At 35.6% G+C, this 20,756-nt stretch overlaps 1 protein-coding gene across 8 annotated transcripts in view; it reads left to right on the plus strand.

The window, feature by feature from the left end:
• KDM6A (lysine demethylase 6A) overlaps positions 1 to 14,775 on the plus strand; it is a 208,092-nt gene extending 193,317 nt beyond the window's left edge. For 4 of the 8 annotated variants that reach the window (XM_057538986.1, XM_057538988.1, XM_057538987.1 and 1 more), the window contains 3 exons: positions 9,080 to 9,206; positions 12,064 to 12,234; positions 13,373 to 14,775. In XM_057538986.1, the coding sequence (XP_057394969.1) occupies positions 9,080 to 9,206; positions 12,064 to 12,234; positions 13,373 to 13,402 (328 nt within the window). In that variant the 3' untranslated portion in view covers positions 13,403 to 14,775. Of the gene's footprint in view, positions 1 to 8,236; positions 8,338 to 9,075; positions 9,207 to 12,063; positions 12,235 to 13,372 lie in introns of those variants that run through there. The other 4 variants (XM_057538990.1, XM_057538992.1, XM_057538991.1 and 1 more) reach the window with 2 other exon arrangements.
• The last annotated feature ends 5,981 nt before the right edge of the window (positions 14,776 to 20,756 follow it).

The raw sequence follows: 20,756 nt of genomic DNA on the forward strand, positions 1-20,756 counted from the left end.
TGCACTGAGTGATTAATAATGGGACATGATGTTCTCTCCTGTTGTCACCTACTAATCCCTTATTATCATTTTGAGAATGAATTACCTGTGGTTATTTTAAAAAGTCAACACCACTCTTGTTTTTTTCTTTGCACTTTTAAATTCAAGTTGGGTCTTTTAGAGCCCTACAATTCCATAAAGTCCTTTATCTGAGTAAGTCATTTAGTAAATCTCAAAATTTCTACATTCTAGCTATTTTTCTAAAATACGCTAATCTTCATACTCCTTCACATTCTTCCAGATGTCTCCTACATTGGCATGAGTCAGTATCATTCAAGGAATATTCATTATCTTGATTACTTCTTTTCATATTTCAGTGAACTTGACTTGAAAAGTTCACAGCCTAACTCCTTAGGAACATTTTAGTGGAAGCTCAGTGCATAACTACTCTTTTGGTTTCCTTTCACTGTTCAAATGAACATAAACTTTTTTCCACATACCCCATATGCTGCAAGTAAGCTTAGTTTCTCCTTCTTTAGACTAAACTTTCAAATGTCTCTCAGGATTAAGCCCTGCTCGTTCATTTATATCAGCTGAAGAGTGGATTTAAACTTTTGTTGCTAAAAATTTCAAGTAGACTCCACATTGGCAGCAGCTGCTAATGAGAAGCCTTTAGAATTTCTAATATTTTTAATAATGATCAAATTTGCATGCTAGATCACTTGACAGCAAGATGAAGTACTAAATGGAGGGCAGAAGATTTAGAGGCATATTAATTAGAAGGTAGTTGCTACATTTCAGACAAAAGGAAAGACAAAGGATAGAAGGTAAAATAGGCATATTGATTGATTGGGTGGTAGAGGTGAGAGGGGAATCAGTATTGCTGGGGCTTTGTCTTGGGCCATGCAGTGGGATATTTGTGCTTATTGATGAAACTGGGAGTAAAGGAAGAAAAGAGGAAATGGGTTAGATATAGGACATGATGATTACCAGATTGGCTGGCTTTAGACACGTAGAACTTGAATTCCTTTTACGATGTTTCAGTGGGAATCTCTTTAAAGTAATCAGATGGATATATGGTTCTATTGTTTAGAGAAGGAGTCTGAGATACACATTTGTATCTCTCAGCTGGCTGATAGGTAATCCCTGCTAAGGTATTAGCTGTTGAGTTTTCTGAACCATTAGCCATTCTTAAAGTAGAGCAGTGCCCACACAAAGAAATGAATTAAGGAAGACAATAAATGTAAAGCTACTGATCTCTTCCTTTAGTTCACTGAACTGTGACCGTTTTTCCATGTTAATATATCTTATCCTTTAAAACATATTAAATTTGCCTGTAACACATTACTGCATGCCCCCTCCCAAAGTTACTTATACTTTTTCCTCCAACTTTTTCTTTTGAAACTTTTTTATTCTACAAAAGAAAAGCTGAAAGAATAGTACAATCAGTACCTAGATAACTTCATCTGGAGTCATCAGATAAGTTTTTGCCACATTTCCCTATCAGTCTCTGTATTCACATACTTGCGCACATACTTTTTTGGCTGAGTTATATGAAAAAGTAATTTGCAGATGTTATGACATGTCACCCCAGATATTTCAACCTGTATCTCTTAAGAGTAAGGATATTTATTCTCACATAACCACAGTACCATTTACCATACATAAGAAATATGGAGTTCAATAGTAATCAGCTAATACATAGTCTACATTTAAATTTCCCAACTACCCAGAATGTCTTTAGCTCTCCCCCTCCCACCCCCATCCAAATTGAATCAAGGTTCACATTGAATTCAGTATGTAGTCATTGTGTCTTTAGTCTCTTTTAAATCTATGAGAGTCTTTTCTCATGATTTTTATTTTGAAGAGAGCAGACCTTTGTGTTGTATAGAGTTCCATATTTTGGATATGTTTTCTCATAATTTTATTTGGGTTATACATTTTTGAGAGTAACTGTTGATGGCGTTTACCTTTGGTAAACCCGTGTCCCACTCCAGTAGAGACTCTGTTATAGATATTTTCATTAGTGAGTCCTGAGTGAATGAAGTTTTAAGTAGGCAGTTTAAAACTTAAAGTTGAGAGTGGGGAGATTATTGCTGCTTTTTATCCATCTTCTTCATAATATACAGTTTTTACCCTTTGATTTTAATTTTAAACTAGTTGATTGAGAGCTAAGAGAAACCCTCATTCTTTGCAAATTCATTGTTCCCATTTTCAGATATTTGAGATACATTGCTTGGCCTACATTTTCTCCCTATATAGTTAGTAGTGCAAAGGCTCTTTTTCACTTCACTTTCATAAGACTCATATATTCATTATGTTTTAGCATTGAAGTATTTCTTTTAATAGGATCCTTGAAAGGAATCAAATGATAACGTAGCAAGTGAGTAGTGCAGAGTCTTGGTAATGATTAGACTTCCCTGTAGATAACAGGCTTTCAGAATAAATGGATTCTTTTTAGATGCAGTTAACTGGTTTAATCTCAGTGGTAGATAAGGCCAACTCCAACTAATATGGTATAAATTGTTGCAATCGTGTTGGAGTATTATCAAGTTAAGGTAATGATAGTATGTTTCTGATACATTGGAAACTCTGGTTTCTTCAACTACTTTGTTATTCCACTTAAATCATGTAATAAGTAGTTCAGTATATTTTAAAATGTCAAAAATCAGAATGCCAAAGAGCCCATTTTCCTCTGACAAGTTCAATATTAGGAAGTCTTAGACTTCGGAGGAGCATATCAAATAGTAATAGAATGTTGGGAGGTGGGATGAATTGGGAGTTTGAGACTGACGTACATACACTACTATGTATAAAATAGATAACTGAGGAGAACCTACTGTATAGCACAGGGAACTCTACTCAGTGCTCTGTGGTGACCTAAATGGGAAGGAAATCCAAAAAAGAGGGGATATATGTATACATATAGCCGACTCACTTTGCTGTACAGCAGAAACTAACATAACATTGTAAAGCAACTATACCCCAATTAAAAAAAAATAGTAGTAGTAGAGTGTTAATTTTCAGAATACACATTCTCTTGTCTACCTCCCCATAATCTGCCATATGTTAATACATTCTAAAAATACTGATAAGGTGTAAGTCAGTAGTTGAAAATAAATTTTCTAAAATTTCAACAGTACCAAGTCCATTGAAAACCACTCCCCACAAATTTAATTTTCTTGTCATATCATTTTGTCATTCTTTTGACCATCTTATAAAGCACTGTTTTTATATTTCAGTTTTTAAATGTAATGTCTTATATGTACAATATTAATGTGCTTTCCCTTTGCCCTTTGTGTTATGTGTTTGTTATTATGTGTTTGTTATTTGCCTTCCCTTTTTAATTTTACTCAGTCAGTCTTAGAATGTGTGCTATTTAATATTCCAGTGAAATATTACAGGCAGCACTGTGTAGTTGTTTGGAGTCCAGTCTGCCTTCAAGTCTTAGCTTCTCCATTTACTGGCTGGGGGATCGTGGTCAAATTACTAAACTTACTAGTCTTCATTTCCTTTTCTGAAAATGGGGATAATAATTCTTTCTAATAGCTTTTATGAGTATTGTATTGGTCTTAGCATAGAGTAAGCACTCAGTAAATGGTAGCTGTTGTGATAATTATTATTAATATTAATTATAGAAGGGTCAGTCACCTGTTTTTTAAGTAAGTTAGTATTCATGGACCTAGTTCAGTGGTCCTCAACTGCAGGCAGTTTTGCCTCCCCCAACCCTCTTCCCCAAGGGACATATGGCAGCATTATGACTTCAGTGGGAGGGGTGCTACTGATAGTTTGTGGGTAGAAGTTAGGGACAGTGCTAAACATCCTACAATGCGCAGGACTGTCCCCACAACAAAGAATTATCCAGCCCAAGATAACAATAGTGCTGATGTTGAGAAATCCCGACCTATTGGACTCTAGACTAACACTTTTTCAATAATCTGTTTTATGTTCTTTTAGGTGTAACTATTGCCCTTCCAGTTGGCATTCATTGCACAATTTTTTCAAATTAAAAAATTAATTTAGTCATTAAATAATTATTTTAACACAATTTTAAAATTTCACATACCAAGATTAAATATTGATCACTAACTTCCAGGCACTAATCTAAGCATTTTATGTATATGTACTCCTCATAATAGTACTGTAAGTTAGATGTGCCTTCCTTACATTTGAGAAAACTGAGACTTTCGTGTGAAGCTGGGATATGAACCCAGGCAGTCTCCAGAATTGGTGCTGTTTCCTACTCTCTGGCTTTCTCTCTGTGATTGATCTCTTATGGCTCTAATCATAAAAACATGGTGATTTGCTGAAAAATACTGTTACAAATTTTAGACATTGTTTCTGATGAAGTAAGGGGTTCGACTGGTTCTTACTTGGCCTAATTATAAGAATCAACCAAGACTCTTATTAAAATAGATTTCTAGACTCTGTTCCTAATAAGTAAATTCAGAGCTCTGTGTGAAGAACCCTGGGAATCTCTTTCACAGTGAATGAATGGCCTAGATGAATCCTATGGTCCAGACAAGTTAGGGACACCCTAGTCTAGGTTCGATCTCTTTTAGAACTAAAAATATTTTTGTTTCCCCTTTTCTTTCACACGTATTATAGATTATTACCCTATCTATATAATATATACTTTATCACAAGCACCGAGGTTTTGAGTATAAATTAAAGCAGACTGTTAAATATTAACTCCCTTTTCCCTTTGATTCCCATGTTTAAATGGATATATGAGGTGTTCTACAATTCTGTAGTCATAGGCTGTTGGCCTAATAATTGAGTCCAGTCCATAGTTAGCATAGATTTTAGTGCTGTTGTCCTTGGGAGTCTTCTAATACACCATTGGGTTAAATATGCAATGCTTTGTGATAACATTGAGCAAACAAAATCTAAAAATTCTAAAACTCTGCATTCTCATGGTTAACATATATTTGCTTTCATGCGTGTTTTTTCTATCTGAGAGTTTAAAATTCTTAAGATACTCATTTTATCATTGACTGAGACCTTGATTTTCAGCCATGTGGTTGGTTTAAATGAAACTGTTATATGTCTTACTGACATTTAGACACTCACTGTTGTCCTAGGGGAATCCACCTTTGGAGTGACAGGTGGGAAGTTTTGAGGGCTCACATGTTGGCTCACTTTGCCTACATGGCTCCTTCAGTAAGAGAGACTGGGCAAGGCAAGGCACTTCTTGGTATACTTTTAAAATTTGTACATCATCTGCTTCTTAGTGGCAGAGATTGTTGCCATAAAGACTTTAAAAGTGCTATAGCAAGTTAACCCATGCTTCATCTTGTCTCCACACCGATATTTAGGAACTTACTTTGGAAACGTAGTCAGGTTACCCCCAAAATGTCATACTAGTTCCCAGTGTTTTCTTAACTTCAACGTAACATATTGAGTTGGCCAAAAATTTCGTTCGGATTTTTCATGTTGCGGAAAAACCCGAATGAACTTTTTGGCCAACCCAGTAATATCACTCTGGCTTCATTCCTTTGTTCTCTTACCTCAGAAACATCACCCCAAGATTAAAATCATAACAGTTGTTTATTCCCTAAATAATCCGGGCACTACCTTTGCTCATGGTATTCCTTTTGCCTAGAAGGTGCCTTCCTCCGACTTCTCCTTCCTGTCACATCTAAATTGACAACTTTATGAAAACTGTGAGTTCTGCCTCCCTCTCCTTTTAGCATCCATGGCATACTAAGTCTATCTTTTGCCTAATGTGTTGATTTATAAATATACTGTGTATGATCATTTGTCCTCATATTATTGTCTTCAGTTTTTTTATTGTAATATTTCAAGTTTATTTTCATTTCTATCCCCTATGGCAAGCCGTTTTCTAAAATTCCATCCCATTTTAGGTTTCATCTTTGCCAGATGGGTTTATGGTTGGATTATATTCTTCTGTGTAACCTCAAATACACCCAGCCCTCAGTCAGCCTCTTCCTTGTGATTTTCTTCCAAGCCAGATCTGCCTTTTTGTGTAGTCTTTTATCCAAACAACTAAACACAGTACTTGAGTCCTGAAACCAGATTGATCCTGACTGATCCTGAAAAGTCAAAGGGAAGTTTGATTCCCAGCTTCTCTAGCTCCTGAAATCATTTCTGACCCTGTTCCTAAAATGCATTTAAAACAGCATCTTCTGTCTTCTACAGTTTTACACATTTTGCTAGTGATTTATTATTTTTTTAACAAATTGAATTCTTTTTTTAATACAAGTGTGGTTGTTTACAACGTTGTATTAATTTCTTCTGTACAGCAAAGTGGTTTAGTTTTATATATATGTATGTGTATATATGTATATATATATTTGGCCGCACTGCGTGGCATGTGGGATCTTAGTTCCCCAATCAGGTATCGAAGCTGCGCCCCCTGCAGCGGAAGCGCAGAGTCCTAACCTCTGGACCGCCAGGGAAGTCCTAGTTATACATATATATACATTATTTTTTATAGTTTTTTTCACTATGGTTTATCTCAAGGTATTTAAAATAGTTCCCTGTGCTATACAATAAGACCTTGTTGTTTATCCGTTCTATATGTATTCGTTTGCATCTGCTAACCCCAAACTACAGAAGAGCCTCTGTCTCTCTCAATTCTTCTTCTGTTCCAACTGCTACCCTTTGAAAATGGGAAGGAACAAAAAATTTTACTGTTACGGAAAAATCATAAGGGCAGGGGGAAAACCGCGACTTGGTTATTCGTTGTCAGATCAGATTAATAGAGCTGTTGGTTTTCTTAGATTCCAGTATCTCACAAAATAAAAATTCTGGAGCTGTGATTTCAGACGCAAAATACTGTTGGCTTAGTATTTATTCTTAGCAACCCTAACTTTAACCCTTTATTGTTTGCAGAAAAGTAGTATATTGCCTTTTTCTAGATGAAACTACCAAACTAGCCATAAATTATAAACTACAATCTTAACTGCCAAAGCAGTTAGTAGCATTGGAAGTGAAAGTTCATTTGCTGACTAAAGAGTGGAATAATACTCCACAGAACCAAGGCTCTGTGTTTGTGGGGGGAAGACTGTGCTGACTGAGCCCCAAGAATCTCATCTTCAAAAGAGAAGGGCGAAAGTGGGTAAGAAGATGTGAAAAGAGACCAGAAGGAAGATAGTACAGTGTAAGATAGTGAGGGGAAACTTGAGATTTTCTGCTTTTACAAACCCCTAGCCCAACCACTTAAAAATAGCTTTATAATATCAGCTTCTCTGGGCCCTAGTTTCCTTATTTGTGGGGTGGAGATAATAGTGCCTCCTGCACAGGGTTGTTAAGAGTCCTAAATGGCATAATATGTGTGAAGTACCTAATACCATGCTTCCTGTCTGGTTCTTATTTTTATTTATTTATTTTTATAGTATTGTTTTATCATTTTTGTTTGTTTTCCCACATGGGAGCATAGTGGAGTCTATAAATCTTCCTATACTTATATATAAATAAGTATAAGGAAGTACTTATAAGTACTTATTTAGAAGTACTTAATTATATACTTATACTTATTTATAAGTATAAATAAGTATATAAATCTTTCTGTACTGCAGAGTTCTAGGCAGTATTTTCCTGTGAAAAAGACCTTATTTTGAAGCCTTGCTTGGAAAACTTGTTCAGTTAGAGCAGTGCCTTCAGAGATGAAGTATATAGGACACAAGGAGGGAAAAAGGGAGGAACAGGTACTGTTCAAGAGCTAGCAGCAAAATCTGAATTATATGCTCTCCGTTTTTGCCATGATCTAAATTTTTACTTGCTCCTCCCCTGGCATACATACACACACACACAGCTGTCCTAGCTTTGACTTGCAACCATAGTCTAAAGCATTATTTTGTTTCTAAATAAGTTAAACACACAAGAATTGCTGGAGCCAAACTGAGAGAGAAATCCTTTGAAAATGATACTTAATGGGTTTGCCTTACAACTATAAAGTTGATATTGTTTTATGTTTGTTAAATAAGTTATCAAATTTTACATATATCTTTAATCTTTTTTACGCTGGCTTTTAATTTATGTGGGTTCTGATGAGTTACAGTACTTTAACCTAGTAACTTGTAAAATAGCAAGGAAGTATAAATTAAGAGAAATTAAATATGCTATTATTTATCATACTTTAAATATTAGTAGTTCCATCATCAAATGTTTATTGAGCATCTACTATATGCCTGGCACTGTCCTAGGCAGTGAGTAGACAGTATGCATAAATCGGACTACACCTTTACTTTCAAGCAGCACTCAATTGCTAAACCCATTTCCTCTTCTTTAGGGTATTTTCATCTCCAAATTTTAGAGCCAAAAAGTACCATACAGATCATCTAGTCCAACTTCTCTATTCAAATGAAGAACCTGAGCCACTAGGATTCACAGAACTTAGCAAATAATTCCAAGTAGTGACAGCAAACTATAGGAAAATCACAAATTGTGAGAATTCACTATATCATTAGCATCATAAGTATGAGTTTAGAAAAGGTATAAATTATAAGAAAAGTTCAATTATGTTAATATGAATGAAATATTTCACTGTATTATCTTCAAGTTAAAATCAAGGAATGAGTGTCTTTTTTTTCTTCTTCACTACAGTGAAACCATTTTTTGTATTGTGTAGTGACTAAATCCATAAATACTTTTTTGCTTATATACTCAAAAGTTTCAAAAGCAACCATATAAGTGATGCTGTTTATGAGTGTCTAGGTAGTGTTGATAGAAATAGTGTGCTTTCCTGCCTTACTTAGAATCATAGAGTTCACATCTGGAATTCAGACCCCTTATTTCAAGGATGAGACATTGACTCCCAAAGAGGTTAATTGACTTGCCCAAATAAGCCAAAATTAGCAACTTACATTTAAACAAGGTGTCAGGTTATTATATTTTGATATTCAGATATCAATTATTCTCAACTTTAAATGATCTAATATTGTCATTGTCGAACCTGCTGGGCATTGGCCTTATTTTTAAAATCTGAGAATATCTGAGAAATTGATGAAAGAAAAATGTGGTTACAGATATAAGAACAGAATCTCTTGGCATTACTTCTATTGATACATCTTTCATGCTAAAAATTTTCAGTGTTCAGTTGCTGGTCACAAATAATTTCCCCCCCACAATATAGGTATTGTCTTCTGAGAACTCTGAAGCAGTGTCAGACATTGAGGGAAGCTCTCATTGCTGCAGGAAAAGAGATTATCTGGCATGGGCGGACAAAAGAAGAGCCAGCACATTACTGTAGCATTTGTGAGGTAAGTAACTGTTCTTATCCACAGTTATTTTATAAACCTCTTACCTCTCCAGTTTTGGTTTCTCTTTAGTTTTTCGTTTTGTTTTGTTTTAATTTATTTATTTTAGGCTGTGTTGGGTCTTCGTTGCTGTGCGTGGGCTTTCTCTAGTTGCGGTGAGCAGGGGCTACTCTTCGTTCCGGTTCGCAGGCTTCTCATTGCGGTGGCTGCGGAGCACAGGTTCTAGGTGTGCAGGCTTCAGTAGTTGTGGCTCGCGGGCTCTAGAGCGCAGACTCCGTAGTTGTGGCTGACGGGCTTAGTTGCTCTGCGGCATGTGGGATCTTCCCAGACCAGGGCTCAAACCCGTGTCCCCTGCACTGGCAGGTGGATTCTTAACCATTGCGCCACCAGGGAAGCCCTCTTTAGTTATTTTTTAAAATGTAGTTTTATGTAATGCATTTTACTGAAATTGACATTGTGTTCAGTCTTGTTATTTAACTACTATATTAAAATTTAATCTGGTGATACGCCATTTCACTAACTGAATTAACTCTAAAAGTATCTACTAGTGTCATCTATCTGGTAGGTAACAGTTGGCCCTCTCTCTCTATCCACGGGTTCCTATCTGGATTCAACCAACCGCAGATGGAAAATATTCAGGGGGTGGGGTGGGGAGTATTCCAGAAAGTTCCAAAAAGCAAAACTTAAATTTGCCATGCACCAGCAACTATTTACATTGTTTTAGGTATTAATAGGTAATCTAGAGATGACTTAAGCTATAGGGGAGGATGTGCATAGGTTATATGCAGTTGCTATGCCGTTTTTTGTAAGGGACTTGAGCATCCTCAGATTTTGGTATCCATGGAGGGTCCTGGAACTAATCCCCCATGGATACCGATACAGTTGATAAGTGTCAAGTTTAGTCTTGAGATTTTAAACTGGGAACCGTCCAGATGTAGACAGATGCCAGTAAACTGGATAGAGTTCAGTATAGCTCCAGGCAGATCATTGTTCAGTCGTCTCTGGTACAATTCACAGTACGTTGGTCAATCTTCTCCTGTGGCCAAGGCTTGCAAGAGATGCAGAAACAAAGATATGGTACCTCCTCTGAAGGAGCTTACATCCTACTTGGGGAAGACAAATTACAAACAGTTGTAATGTTATATGAGACTGTGGTGAATGCAAAGTTGGTCTTGGTCTTACTGTTAGGATAACACTAAGGGAGAAAATTACCTAATTTTTTCCTTCTAGTATTGGCCTAAGAGTTCACCAAAGTATTAATATTTGAGTCCATCCTTGAAGGATGAGTATGACTTTAGCGGGCTAAAAAATGATGACAGTTAGAAGTAGAATGAATGTTGTTATGAGCTATAGGAACAACATGGGAAATGGAATGGCTTCTTCAGAAAACGGTAAATAGTCCAGTGTGGCTGGAACACAGACTATGTAAATTCTACAGATAAGCCTAGTTGGTAGGAAGTTTGCAGAGCATCTTGAATGATTTTAAGGAATTTGATATATATTCGGAGGCCATAGAGCCATCAGAAGTTTTTGGGCAGGCACCCAAGTTGGGTAAGTATTTCAGAGAGAAAAGTGATTGGAGAGGATGGAGATAAGAAGCTCTTGCAGTGGTGTGTTAAGAGTTGTTATCCTAAGGCCTAGACTAGAACCTGGCAGTGGGAATATTAAAGAAGGAGAGGAGTACAAAAATATTTCGAAGGTAAAATTCACCAGACAACTCATTAAATGGCAGAAGTGAGGGACAGGTTGAAGGATGTTCACAAATGTTCTAGCTCAGATTATGAGGTTCACGTTGTTGCTCATTGATAGTAATGGAAAACATGGGTAACTCTGGGATTTTAATTAACATAACTTCAAAGAAGACATGAAGTCATGAGAATTTTCTTTCATTGAATACATTCAAGGATATGCCAAAGCCAGGGATATTAATGATCCACTGCAGGCCTTGAAATTCTGTAATTCTGATGTTGACTTTTATTTGAGGTGATTCAGTCTATCAGCTATTTTAATGCTGTATAACCTGGCTAAAGTATGCCATTGGGAGACCAGATAGATTCTAGTTAGGTGTGTTATACCTCAGAAAAATGAATGTATAAGCTTTCCAGTATTTGAGAATGACTTTTATTCTGTACTGTTATTCCTTATCCTGCTTGAGCCTTAGCAACTCATCAGTCTCTCTAGCACAGAGGTATTATTTCTAAAATCATGCTATACTCATGAATATACGTTTTGATTGTACTCATACTCCTTAACATGAGGCTTATAGCTGAACACTCACTTACTGTCACTTACCTGTCAGTTTCCTCATCTGTAAAATAATCAGATTATATTGATTCAACAAGTTTGTTTTGAGGTTTGGCTAAGCACTAAGCACTGTGAAATGATAAGCTCTGGAGTTACAAAGATGAGTAAAACATAGTCTTCATCTTTGAGGAGCTCAGTCTATTGGGGAAGACAAATATCCATATACAGTGCCCTGTGATGAGTACTATCATTGAGAAGTAAAAGGAAAATAATGATCACTTTCATCTGATTGTATACTAATGTTTTGAATTTAAAACAGATAAATAGGCTGACCTTTATCAAACTTTTGAATTAGGCTTTTGCCAGTGGTTGTAATGAGTATGTCATTCCCCAAGGTCACTCCCCTAAATAGACATTACCACCCACGTCTTTGGGTCTGGTGCAAAATAAACCTGGTCTATTAAAGATTCTTAAACACTCTTAACTCTTAGTACCCACTTAACCAGTGATCACTGTCCACAACTGCATGTGAAGTAAAACTCTATGATTACACTAAAGTAGTACAATAAATAAACACTACTGTCTCTGTTGAATGCTTTTTCTCTTGTATAAATAGGTGGAGGTTTTTGATCTACTTTTTGTCACTAATGAGAGCAATTCTCGAAAGACCTACATAGTGCATTGCCAAGATTGTGCACGAAAAACAAGTGGAAACCTGGAAAATTTTGTGGTGCTAGAACAGTACAAAATGGAGGACCTGATGCAAGTCTATGACCAATTTACATTAGTAAGTGAAATCAACATGTGAGTACATAGTTAGCTGGATAGGGAAGCAGCAGTGTTTGTTCTGCCACCTGATAAGGAGGAGGTAATGAAATATTTAAAGTTTCCTTTGGCTCGTCAGATATTGCATGAGGAAATATATCACTCCCCCTCCTCCACTTCCAGGTATTTATTCCTATGAAATTGGCATATTTCATTTTCACTTTTCTTCCTGGGTGAGACCAGCCCTAAATAATGTCACAGTAATTACATTTTAAAATCTTTGTGTGCTTTTAGAACACTGTCACATCCTTTATGTCATTTGATCTCAGTTGATAAAATGTTTGTGTATATAGGTTATTAGTGTCCACAAAATGAATCAGTATGTATGCTTTTAAATATACTTCTGCTTTTAGAGCTAATTGTATTTATTTAAAATCTTGTCCTTGCCAGAAGTATTAACTTTATGGGAATATTTGATGGAGCTTAACTTCCTGCTATGTTATATAACCTTATGAAATTCAAGTATCTTTATAAATTGCACACAGTTTTTAATTTTAAACAGCAGATGCTTAGAGAGAAGCATTTTACTCTAGCACATCAATAGTTTTATGAATAGAAGAGAATTGTTGAATTCCCTCAGTACTTTTTCTCTTACATATGTGATCAGAAACTGAACTTTTGAAATTTAGCTCCTGATATTTTCACTTGAATGGTCTTCAGGATTGCTTGAAGAAGAAGAAAATTATCTGGAATATGTTAAACAAAATTTATTATCTAGTTGAGTTAGCTGCTGAAGCAAGTCACTAATGAAATCATAATTGATTTGTTATATTATTTTCCACAAGCCTTCTTTATATTTTTAAGCAATCTCAAAAAATGGTCAACCTAATAACATTCTAAGAGTTTTTGACTAATTGGTGAAGAAGTACCGAAAAATGTGGATGTGCTGAGTTGGGTAATGGTCTCAGACTCTTAGGAAAATTGGCCAGGTGGGAGACAGTAAGGGAGTTTGTGCTTGACAGAGTGTGGCAGGCCGTTGAACTTTCTTGAGAATTGTTATTTCCTTTACTTTCATACGCAGGCTGTGTTTGTAACCTGGAGCTAGGGAACACTATTAACAATTTGTATACCAAAGTAACATACTTCACTTTTATTTTCAGGCTCCTCCATTACCATCCTCCTCATCTTGATATTGTTCCATGGACATTAAATGAGAACTTTTCTGCTATTCAGGAACTAACCCAGTTCTGCACCACTGGTTTTTGTAGCTATCTCGTAAGGCTGCTGGCTGAAAACTGTGTCTATGCAACCTTCCAAGTGCGGAGTGTCAACCAACTGGACAGGGGAGAGCATTGCTCCTACTCCAGGACTCTCACAAAGCTGATCAGCTGTACTTCAGAAAAAAAATAATAATTTCCATGTTTTGTATATATCTGACAAAACTGGCAACATCATACAGACTACTGACTTGAAGACAACCTCTTTTATATTTCTCTATTTCTGGGCTGATGAATTGGTTTTCATCTATCTTTTCCCCCTTCAGAATTTTCCTTGGAAAAAAATACTAGCCTAGCTGGTCATTTCTTTGTAAGGTAGTTAGCAATTTTAAGTCTTTCTTTGGTCAACTTTTTTTTAATGTGAAAAGTTAGGTAAGGAACTTTTTTACTGCTTTTATGTTTTTCTGTCTTGTTTTGAAACCATGACGGTTATTACACTTTTGGTTCCTAAATAAAATGTTTAAAAAATTAACAGCCAAGTCACAAAGATAATGGATTGCACATAGACTAAGGAATAAACTTCAGATTTGTGATTTTTGTTTCTAATCTTGATGTAAATTTACACTATTTATAAATACATATTTATTGCTTGAAAATATTTGTGAATGGAATGCTGTTATTTTTTCCAGATTTACCTGCCATTGAAATTTTAAGGAGTTCTGTAATTTCAAACACTACTCCTATTACATTTTCTATGTGTAAATAAAACTGCTTAGCATTGTACAGAAACTTTTATTAAAATTGTTTAATGTTTAAAGAGTTTTCTATTGTTTGAGTTTTAAAAAGACTTTATGTACAGTGCCCAGTTTTTGTTCATTTTTCAAATCTGATTATATATATTTTATATATACTTGTGTATGTATATATAATATATATAGAAATCTGGATATATATGTATAAAGATTTAGAGCTTAAATTTTTCTCGTTTTAAGTTTCACATCTATGGTAGATTTTTGAGGTGTCTACTGTAAAGTATTGCTTACAAAAGTATGATTATTTTTAAAGAAATATATATGGTATGTATCTTCAAGACCTAAAATGTCAGACTGGTTTATTGTTAAGTTGCAAATACTGCAATGACAGACCAATAAACAGTTGCTGCCAAAATATAGTATAATAGTAGAAAACAAATAGTGATTGAACTTAAGATTTCAAAGGGAATGTTCTATGGGCTTGACAAATCAATCCTGTACATCACTTAGTAGTGTTTTATATGGATAAAAGATTCAGCTGAAGGACTCTATTTTAGAATGCAAATAAATTAAGATACTTATTTTTTAATGTTAGGCAGTTTTGACATTTCATGCTTTCCTGCTTGCATGACATGATTTGGGCAGGGGAGGGAGTCTTCCAATTCCATATCACTAGTAAAATATAGCAAGCTATATTAGCATTAACACGTCACTTCTAATTACCAATAGTATTTCATTTTATAATAATGGTACCTTGTATTTGGACATATTCTCATTTTATCATGCTGTTCTCTCTAAGGTTTTTCCAGGAATATTCAGTGAAGACACATAGAGAATGCTGTAAAGGAAGTTATATATAACTAAAGAGAATTTATAATCCTAACTGGTGAAATGCTGTGCTGACTGCATTAACAAGTGCTCTTTTTCAGATAGTTGTGGAGTATGTTGTCCTCCTAGAAACAGTTTGAAGGCTTTGAAGCACAGAGATATTTTATCCAATTAGTTAATAATTTGGTAAATAATTGAATTTGAGTATCTGCTAGCAGCAATCATCTCTTAAAATTTTAGAAGGAAATAATTACAAATTTATTTTAGTTAAGAAGCAAGAGTGCTTGTCTAAGTGCTGCTCAAGATGTTTAACCACTGATTTTTTTAAAAGAACTCAAGACAAAACATTTTTGCAAATAAAAATTGCAAGTCAAAGAAATTAACACAACATTGTAAATCAACTATACTTTAATTAAAAAAAAAAAAAAATGTACGTCAACTATCCAGAAGCAAAGATTGTAAGAATGCTAAAGCTATGCCTAAATGTTCCTTAACCATTCCTAGTTTATCTTACTAACACAGTGTCTCATTTTTTCTATGGTTTTATTAAGATGGTTTATTGCCAAGATTAACATAAGTTGTCTGACATTTAAGAGTAATTTAGTGGTGTTTCACTAATACAATATTTGGAAGTTAAATGTCAAGAGTAATACTTGCTCACTTAGTGTTTGAATGGGTAGAGGATAGGAGACAAGTCAAACCTATCAACATTAGTCTGAGGTATAACTAGATGAACAGAGTCTTATGTAAACTGCTTTCTTTTCTTCAATTTAACTGCTTTTATAACTTAAATTTTTCAGGTTTCAGAAGAAATAGCATGCTTTTTTTCTCTCTTTTCTTTTTACTGCCTATATAGGTAAATCCAGCTAAGCACACACTATCTGGGTGCCTTAATAATGAAATGAGTTTGCATCATTTGCACACACACACACACATTGTTTAGAGAAAGAAACTAATTATACGATGTATTAAAAAAACAGATGTTGATCCAGAAAGTGAGAACTAAATCATATTCTTTTCTCGTCACCAGCTAAACAGGAACTCTTACACCATCAGTATAGCAGTTTAACTTGTTTAACCCATTTAAGTTAAATCAATTAAATTTTGGCTTCTGTATTTTGAACTAAAATCTAAGTCACTTTTCCAAAGTAGTAATTTGACAGTTGGGACTTTCAAATTACTAGTAATAGGCAACTGAAATAAAAGATCACGTAATATTATGAAATTACATTAAATGAAGTGTCTGCTTCTCAGAACTTAAATCTTTAAATTATCATGTGTATTTTCATTTAGCCAATATATTTAGTATCTCCTAAAAAATGAATCTGAATAAGATGTGATCCCTGCCTTTTACTCTTCATACACACATATCATATGGGAGATTCATGTAATATGTCAAGCAGAACCTAGAAGAGATAACAAGAAAGGTGAATAGTATTGATTGGGGCTTGCATTTCAGCAGGGTTTGTATCACACCTAGAGCAAGAAGATTTGGGAACTTTGACTAAGGGATTAGAGGAGTGCACTGGAGAGTGGAAGCCCCCGATGTTGAAAAGCCGCCTCTGCCATGAGAGATGTTTACACTTTACCCTATAGTTAATGTGGAACCATGCACAGAATTAAGCAAAAGAACAGCATTGAATTTGCAGTAGTCTTCATGCCTGCCTTAACACACTCTATCTTCCACATTGCTGCCAGAGGGACATTTCTAAAACACGGAAATTCATGGAAGAGATGATTTGGACTTGGACTTTGGATGTTGTGAGGATGGAAATAGCGCAGATTTGGAAGACAAAAGTAAAGTCCACAGGACCCATTAGATGTCTACCGGTGGGTGGAGGCCCTTCTAACTAGAATGGGAAATCAGAGTAGAACTGCTTGTAACGCATCTAAGTAGTTGGAATTAGGAGAGGCCTGAACCAGAACCATGTATCTGGCTGTCCATCATCGAGGTGGTGCTTAGAGCCAGAGGAGGTAAGATCATACAGGAACTGTATGGTGAGGAGAGGTCGATCAAATACCCACTTAGGAACGTCAGCATGTAAGGGGAGAGGAGATTGCAAAGAAGAAGAAAGCTAAAAGAAATCAGCCAGGGTGATCTTAGACAAGCTAGTTTTTCGAAAGTAACCATACCGTGTTGCAAAGATGAGGATTAAATTGATTTCTTCGGGTTTGGCACAAGATAGTTGGTGACATTTGCCAGAGCACCTTCAGTGGAGCAACAACCGGATGGATTGCAGTGGACGGGAAAAGGTACTGAATTTGAGGGGGTGGTGGAGTCACTTCGGGCTTCCAAGAGCACAAGGGATGCAATTGGTTTTTGTGAAACAGCAAACAATTTTAATTGTTCAATCAATTTTAAACATTTTGTATCATTGTCTTGAGTGCTGTACACAGTAATTAATACTTATGTATATATACCATGAAGCAGCCCACGTGGTATTTTGGTTTTGAAAGGAAGAAATACTTCTCAGTTGAACAGGGAAATGAGGATGGTATTTTTTTAGTATGGCCTAAAGATACCTACCCTTTACTGAATACTCTTGCAAAGCACAGTGCTAAGTACTTTAAATATATTCTCTTTAGTCCTCACAATGACCCTCTGAGGTACTGTTTTAGCCTCATCTTACACATACGTAAATTGAGGCAAAGAGAGGATCATGTAACTTGCCCAAGGTTTGTGGTTATTAGTATTGAAGGTAAGATTCCAACTATGTTGATCCGACTCCAGAGCAAGTGCTATTCTACCTCCTACTGCAGAGAAACAGGAATTGCTGAGTGCTTACTCTGTAGTCACGTTTGAAAGAAACTTCATTTTGGATATTTCTTTAACAAGAGAAAAATGTCTTTAAAATGTATAACCTATAATTAGACTGACATTTTTATAGTCCAAACCAGAACCCCTTTGAGATTGAAAGGGGACAATGCTGTTAGTAGTTGGGCAGGACAACAGCCAAAAAATGGGGCTATCCTGGGCAAGCTGGGATGTATGTCATAGTGGTTAAGTTTGTGTTAAGGAGAAGCATTTGGGTGCTGGAGAGGGTGTGGAGAAAAGGGAACCCTCTTGCACTGTTGGTGGGAATGTAAATTGGTACAGCCACTATGGAGAACAGTATGGAGGTTCCTTAGAAAACTAAAAATAGAACTACCATATGACCCAGCAATCCCACTGCTGGGCATATACCCAGAGAAAACCATAATTCAAAAAGACACGTGCACCCCAATGTTCATTGCAGCACTATTTACAATAGCCAGGTCATGGAAGCAACCTAAATGCCCATCGACAGATGAATGGATAAAGAAGTTGTGGTACATATATACAGTGGAATATTACTCAGCCATAAAAAGGAACGAAATTCAGCCATTTGTAGAGACGTGGATGGATCTAGAGACTCATACAGAGTGAAGTAAGTCAGAAAGAGGAAAACAAATATCGTATATTAACGCATGTATGTGGAACGTAGAAAAATGGTACAGATGAACTGGTTTGCAGGGCAGTAATAGAGACACAGATGTAGAGGACAAACGTATGGACACCAAGGGGGAAAGAGGTGGGGGGGGGATGGATTGGGAGATGGGGTTGACATATATACACTAATATGTATGAAATAGATAACTAATAAGAAAGAAAAAAGGGAACACTGCTACAGATTCTACAGACAGTGAAAGGGTAATAACTATCACAAACAAAGCATTTGGGGAGTAGTAGCAGTTACCTCCTCCTAACATATTCCTAGATTTTTGTGCTCTTAGAATGGGAAGGAAGCATGGGTTTAGGTTGCATTAGGACCCTCAATTGTGGTTGAAAAAGATGGTGAAAATGCAAGCAATGAATTAAAGTGGAAATGAGAAAGGAAAGGGAAATTCCTGTTAAGTCTTAGTGATGTCTACTGAGTTGTACCCGTCCTAAAACCAAATAATGGCACTTCAACAAACTAACAAGAAAGCGAGTAATATTCTCAATGTAAAGATTAATATGCATTTTTCTAAACTCTTGGTCTGACTACCACTTACCAATCTAGTTTAAGGTGGGAATCTGATTTAACATATTCAAAATATGAATTTTAAGTGTACCAACCTGAAAAAGATGTAGAATCACAGTTTTCTCAGGGTTTTAAAACTTCAGTGCCATGTAGTTCAGTTCCATGTAATCACTTAGAAGTGATTAAACATGTCTTAATGTGAACAACAGAAAGATTCCTCATGAACATAGGGACTGTCTTAAGGTATAATCATGTGTGTGAAAGTGTAGGATGGCTTCAAATAGATTAAAGGTATGATTAACACCAAGCAATACTCTGAATTACACCTACTTCCAAATGCCCAGATACAACATCTGTTAAAGAGAGTAAGGGGGGGAAAAGAGAAAGCAAATTCACTGATTTTGTAGGCATGTATAGTTAATTGTACCTAAGCATTAACTTTAGCTCTCCACTTTGTGATAGAATAATACACTTGGCAGGGTGAAACTAGATGAGAATGTTATCTTTAGAGAACTTGATATATGTGATTTAAGTGTCATCTTTCATTAAATGTACTCAGATGCAAATTTTGAAATGTCTGCACATGGAAAGGATTCTATGTCTAATAAATGGAAATCAGTACCCAAATCTACGATTAACAAGATTTTCTGGGTTACAGTACTGAAAACATTTGGGAGGGGTGGGGACAAGCTCAAAACGATATAAGTTATTGATACATCAAAAATTTCAATTAAGAAAAACTAAGTACCAAAGGTTTGAAAATACAACTGCTGTATACAAAACCTGGATAGTTTTAAAATATTGATCAGCCTACAAATTATCCTGTCATAAATTTTTCTGTACCAGATGGGGCTCATAGTTCATGAATTAGAATTCCTTTGTAAGATTATCTCCATCTGCTCCTCCAGATAAGGTCTGCACAAAAATTTCATGAATAAGAGCCCACTGAAGAGCCGTGTGTGAACATTAGGTAATTTGCTAGTTAACATTGAAGTCCATGCTAGCACTCTGAAACCTGAATTTTAGGCTTGCTTCAGTATCCATCTAGCTCCCCACCCCCACCCTTTCTTTTGATTTAACTTTATTTTCAAAATATATAACATTTACATGGTTCAAAATGCAAAACTATATTAAAGGGTGCTTTCTGGGAAGTCTTGCTCCCATCCCTTTCACCTTCAGATTTCTCCATCCACCACTGATAAGTAACCATTTCAATTTATTAGCTCATATTTCCTGTGTTTCTCTTTCTAAAAGTAAATTTCTTATATAGTCTTATTTCCCTTCTTTTCTACACAAGATGTGGCATGTTGTATACATTATTTGGCATCTTGGTTTTTTCGTTTATTTGGTGTTTTTTTTTCTTTTTTCGTAGCAGCTTTGTCATAGCAAAAATGAAAGGAAACAACCCAAATGTTCATCAGCAGATTAATAAACAAGTTGTAGATTAGCCATACAAAGGAATACTACTAAGCAATTAAAAATTTTTTATTGAATGAAAGGTTTTTAAATTCTATAGTGCTTTACAATTTTCAAAAGTTTCACACACATGATTTCATGTAATCCCATAACTCTTTTAAAAAAATCCCCTACCCCTATATTGTCTCTCCCCCTGCTCCCCAGCCCTCCCCGCACTACTAACCACTAGTTTGTTCTCTATATCTGGCACCTTGGTTGGTTGTTTGTTTTTTCTCACTGAATATATCCTAAAAATTATTATCAGTTCATGGTACTCCATTGTTGTTTGCATGTACTATCTCCAAATGA

The sequence above is a fragment of the Balaenoptera acutorostrata genome, chromosome X (genome assembly GCF_949987535.1).
Source record: "Balaenoptera acutorostrata chromosome X, mBalAcu1.1, whole genome shotgun sequence".
Taxonomy (NCBI): domain Eukaryota; kingdom Metazoa; phylum Chordata; class Mammalia; order Artiodactyla; family Balaenopteridae; genus Balaenoptera; species Balaenoptera acutorostrata.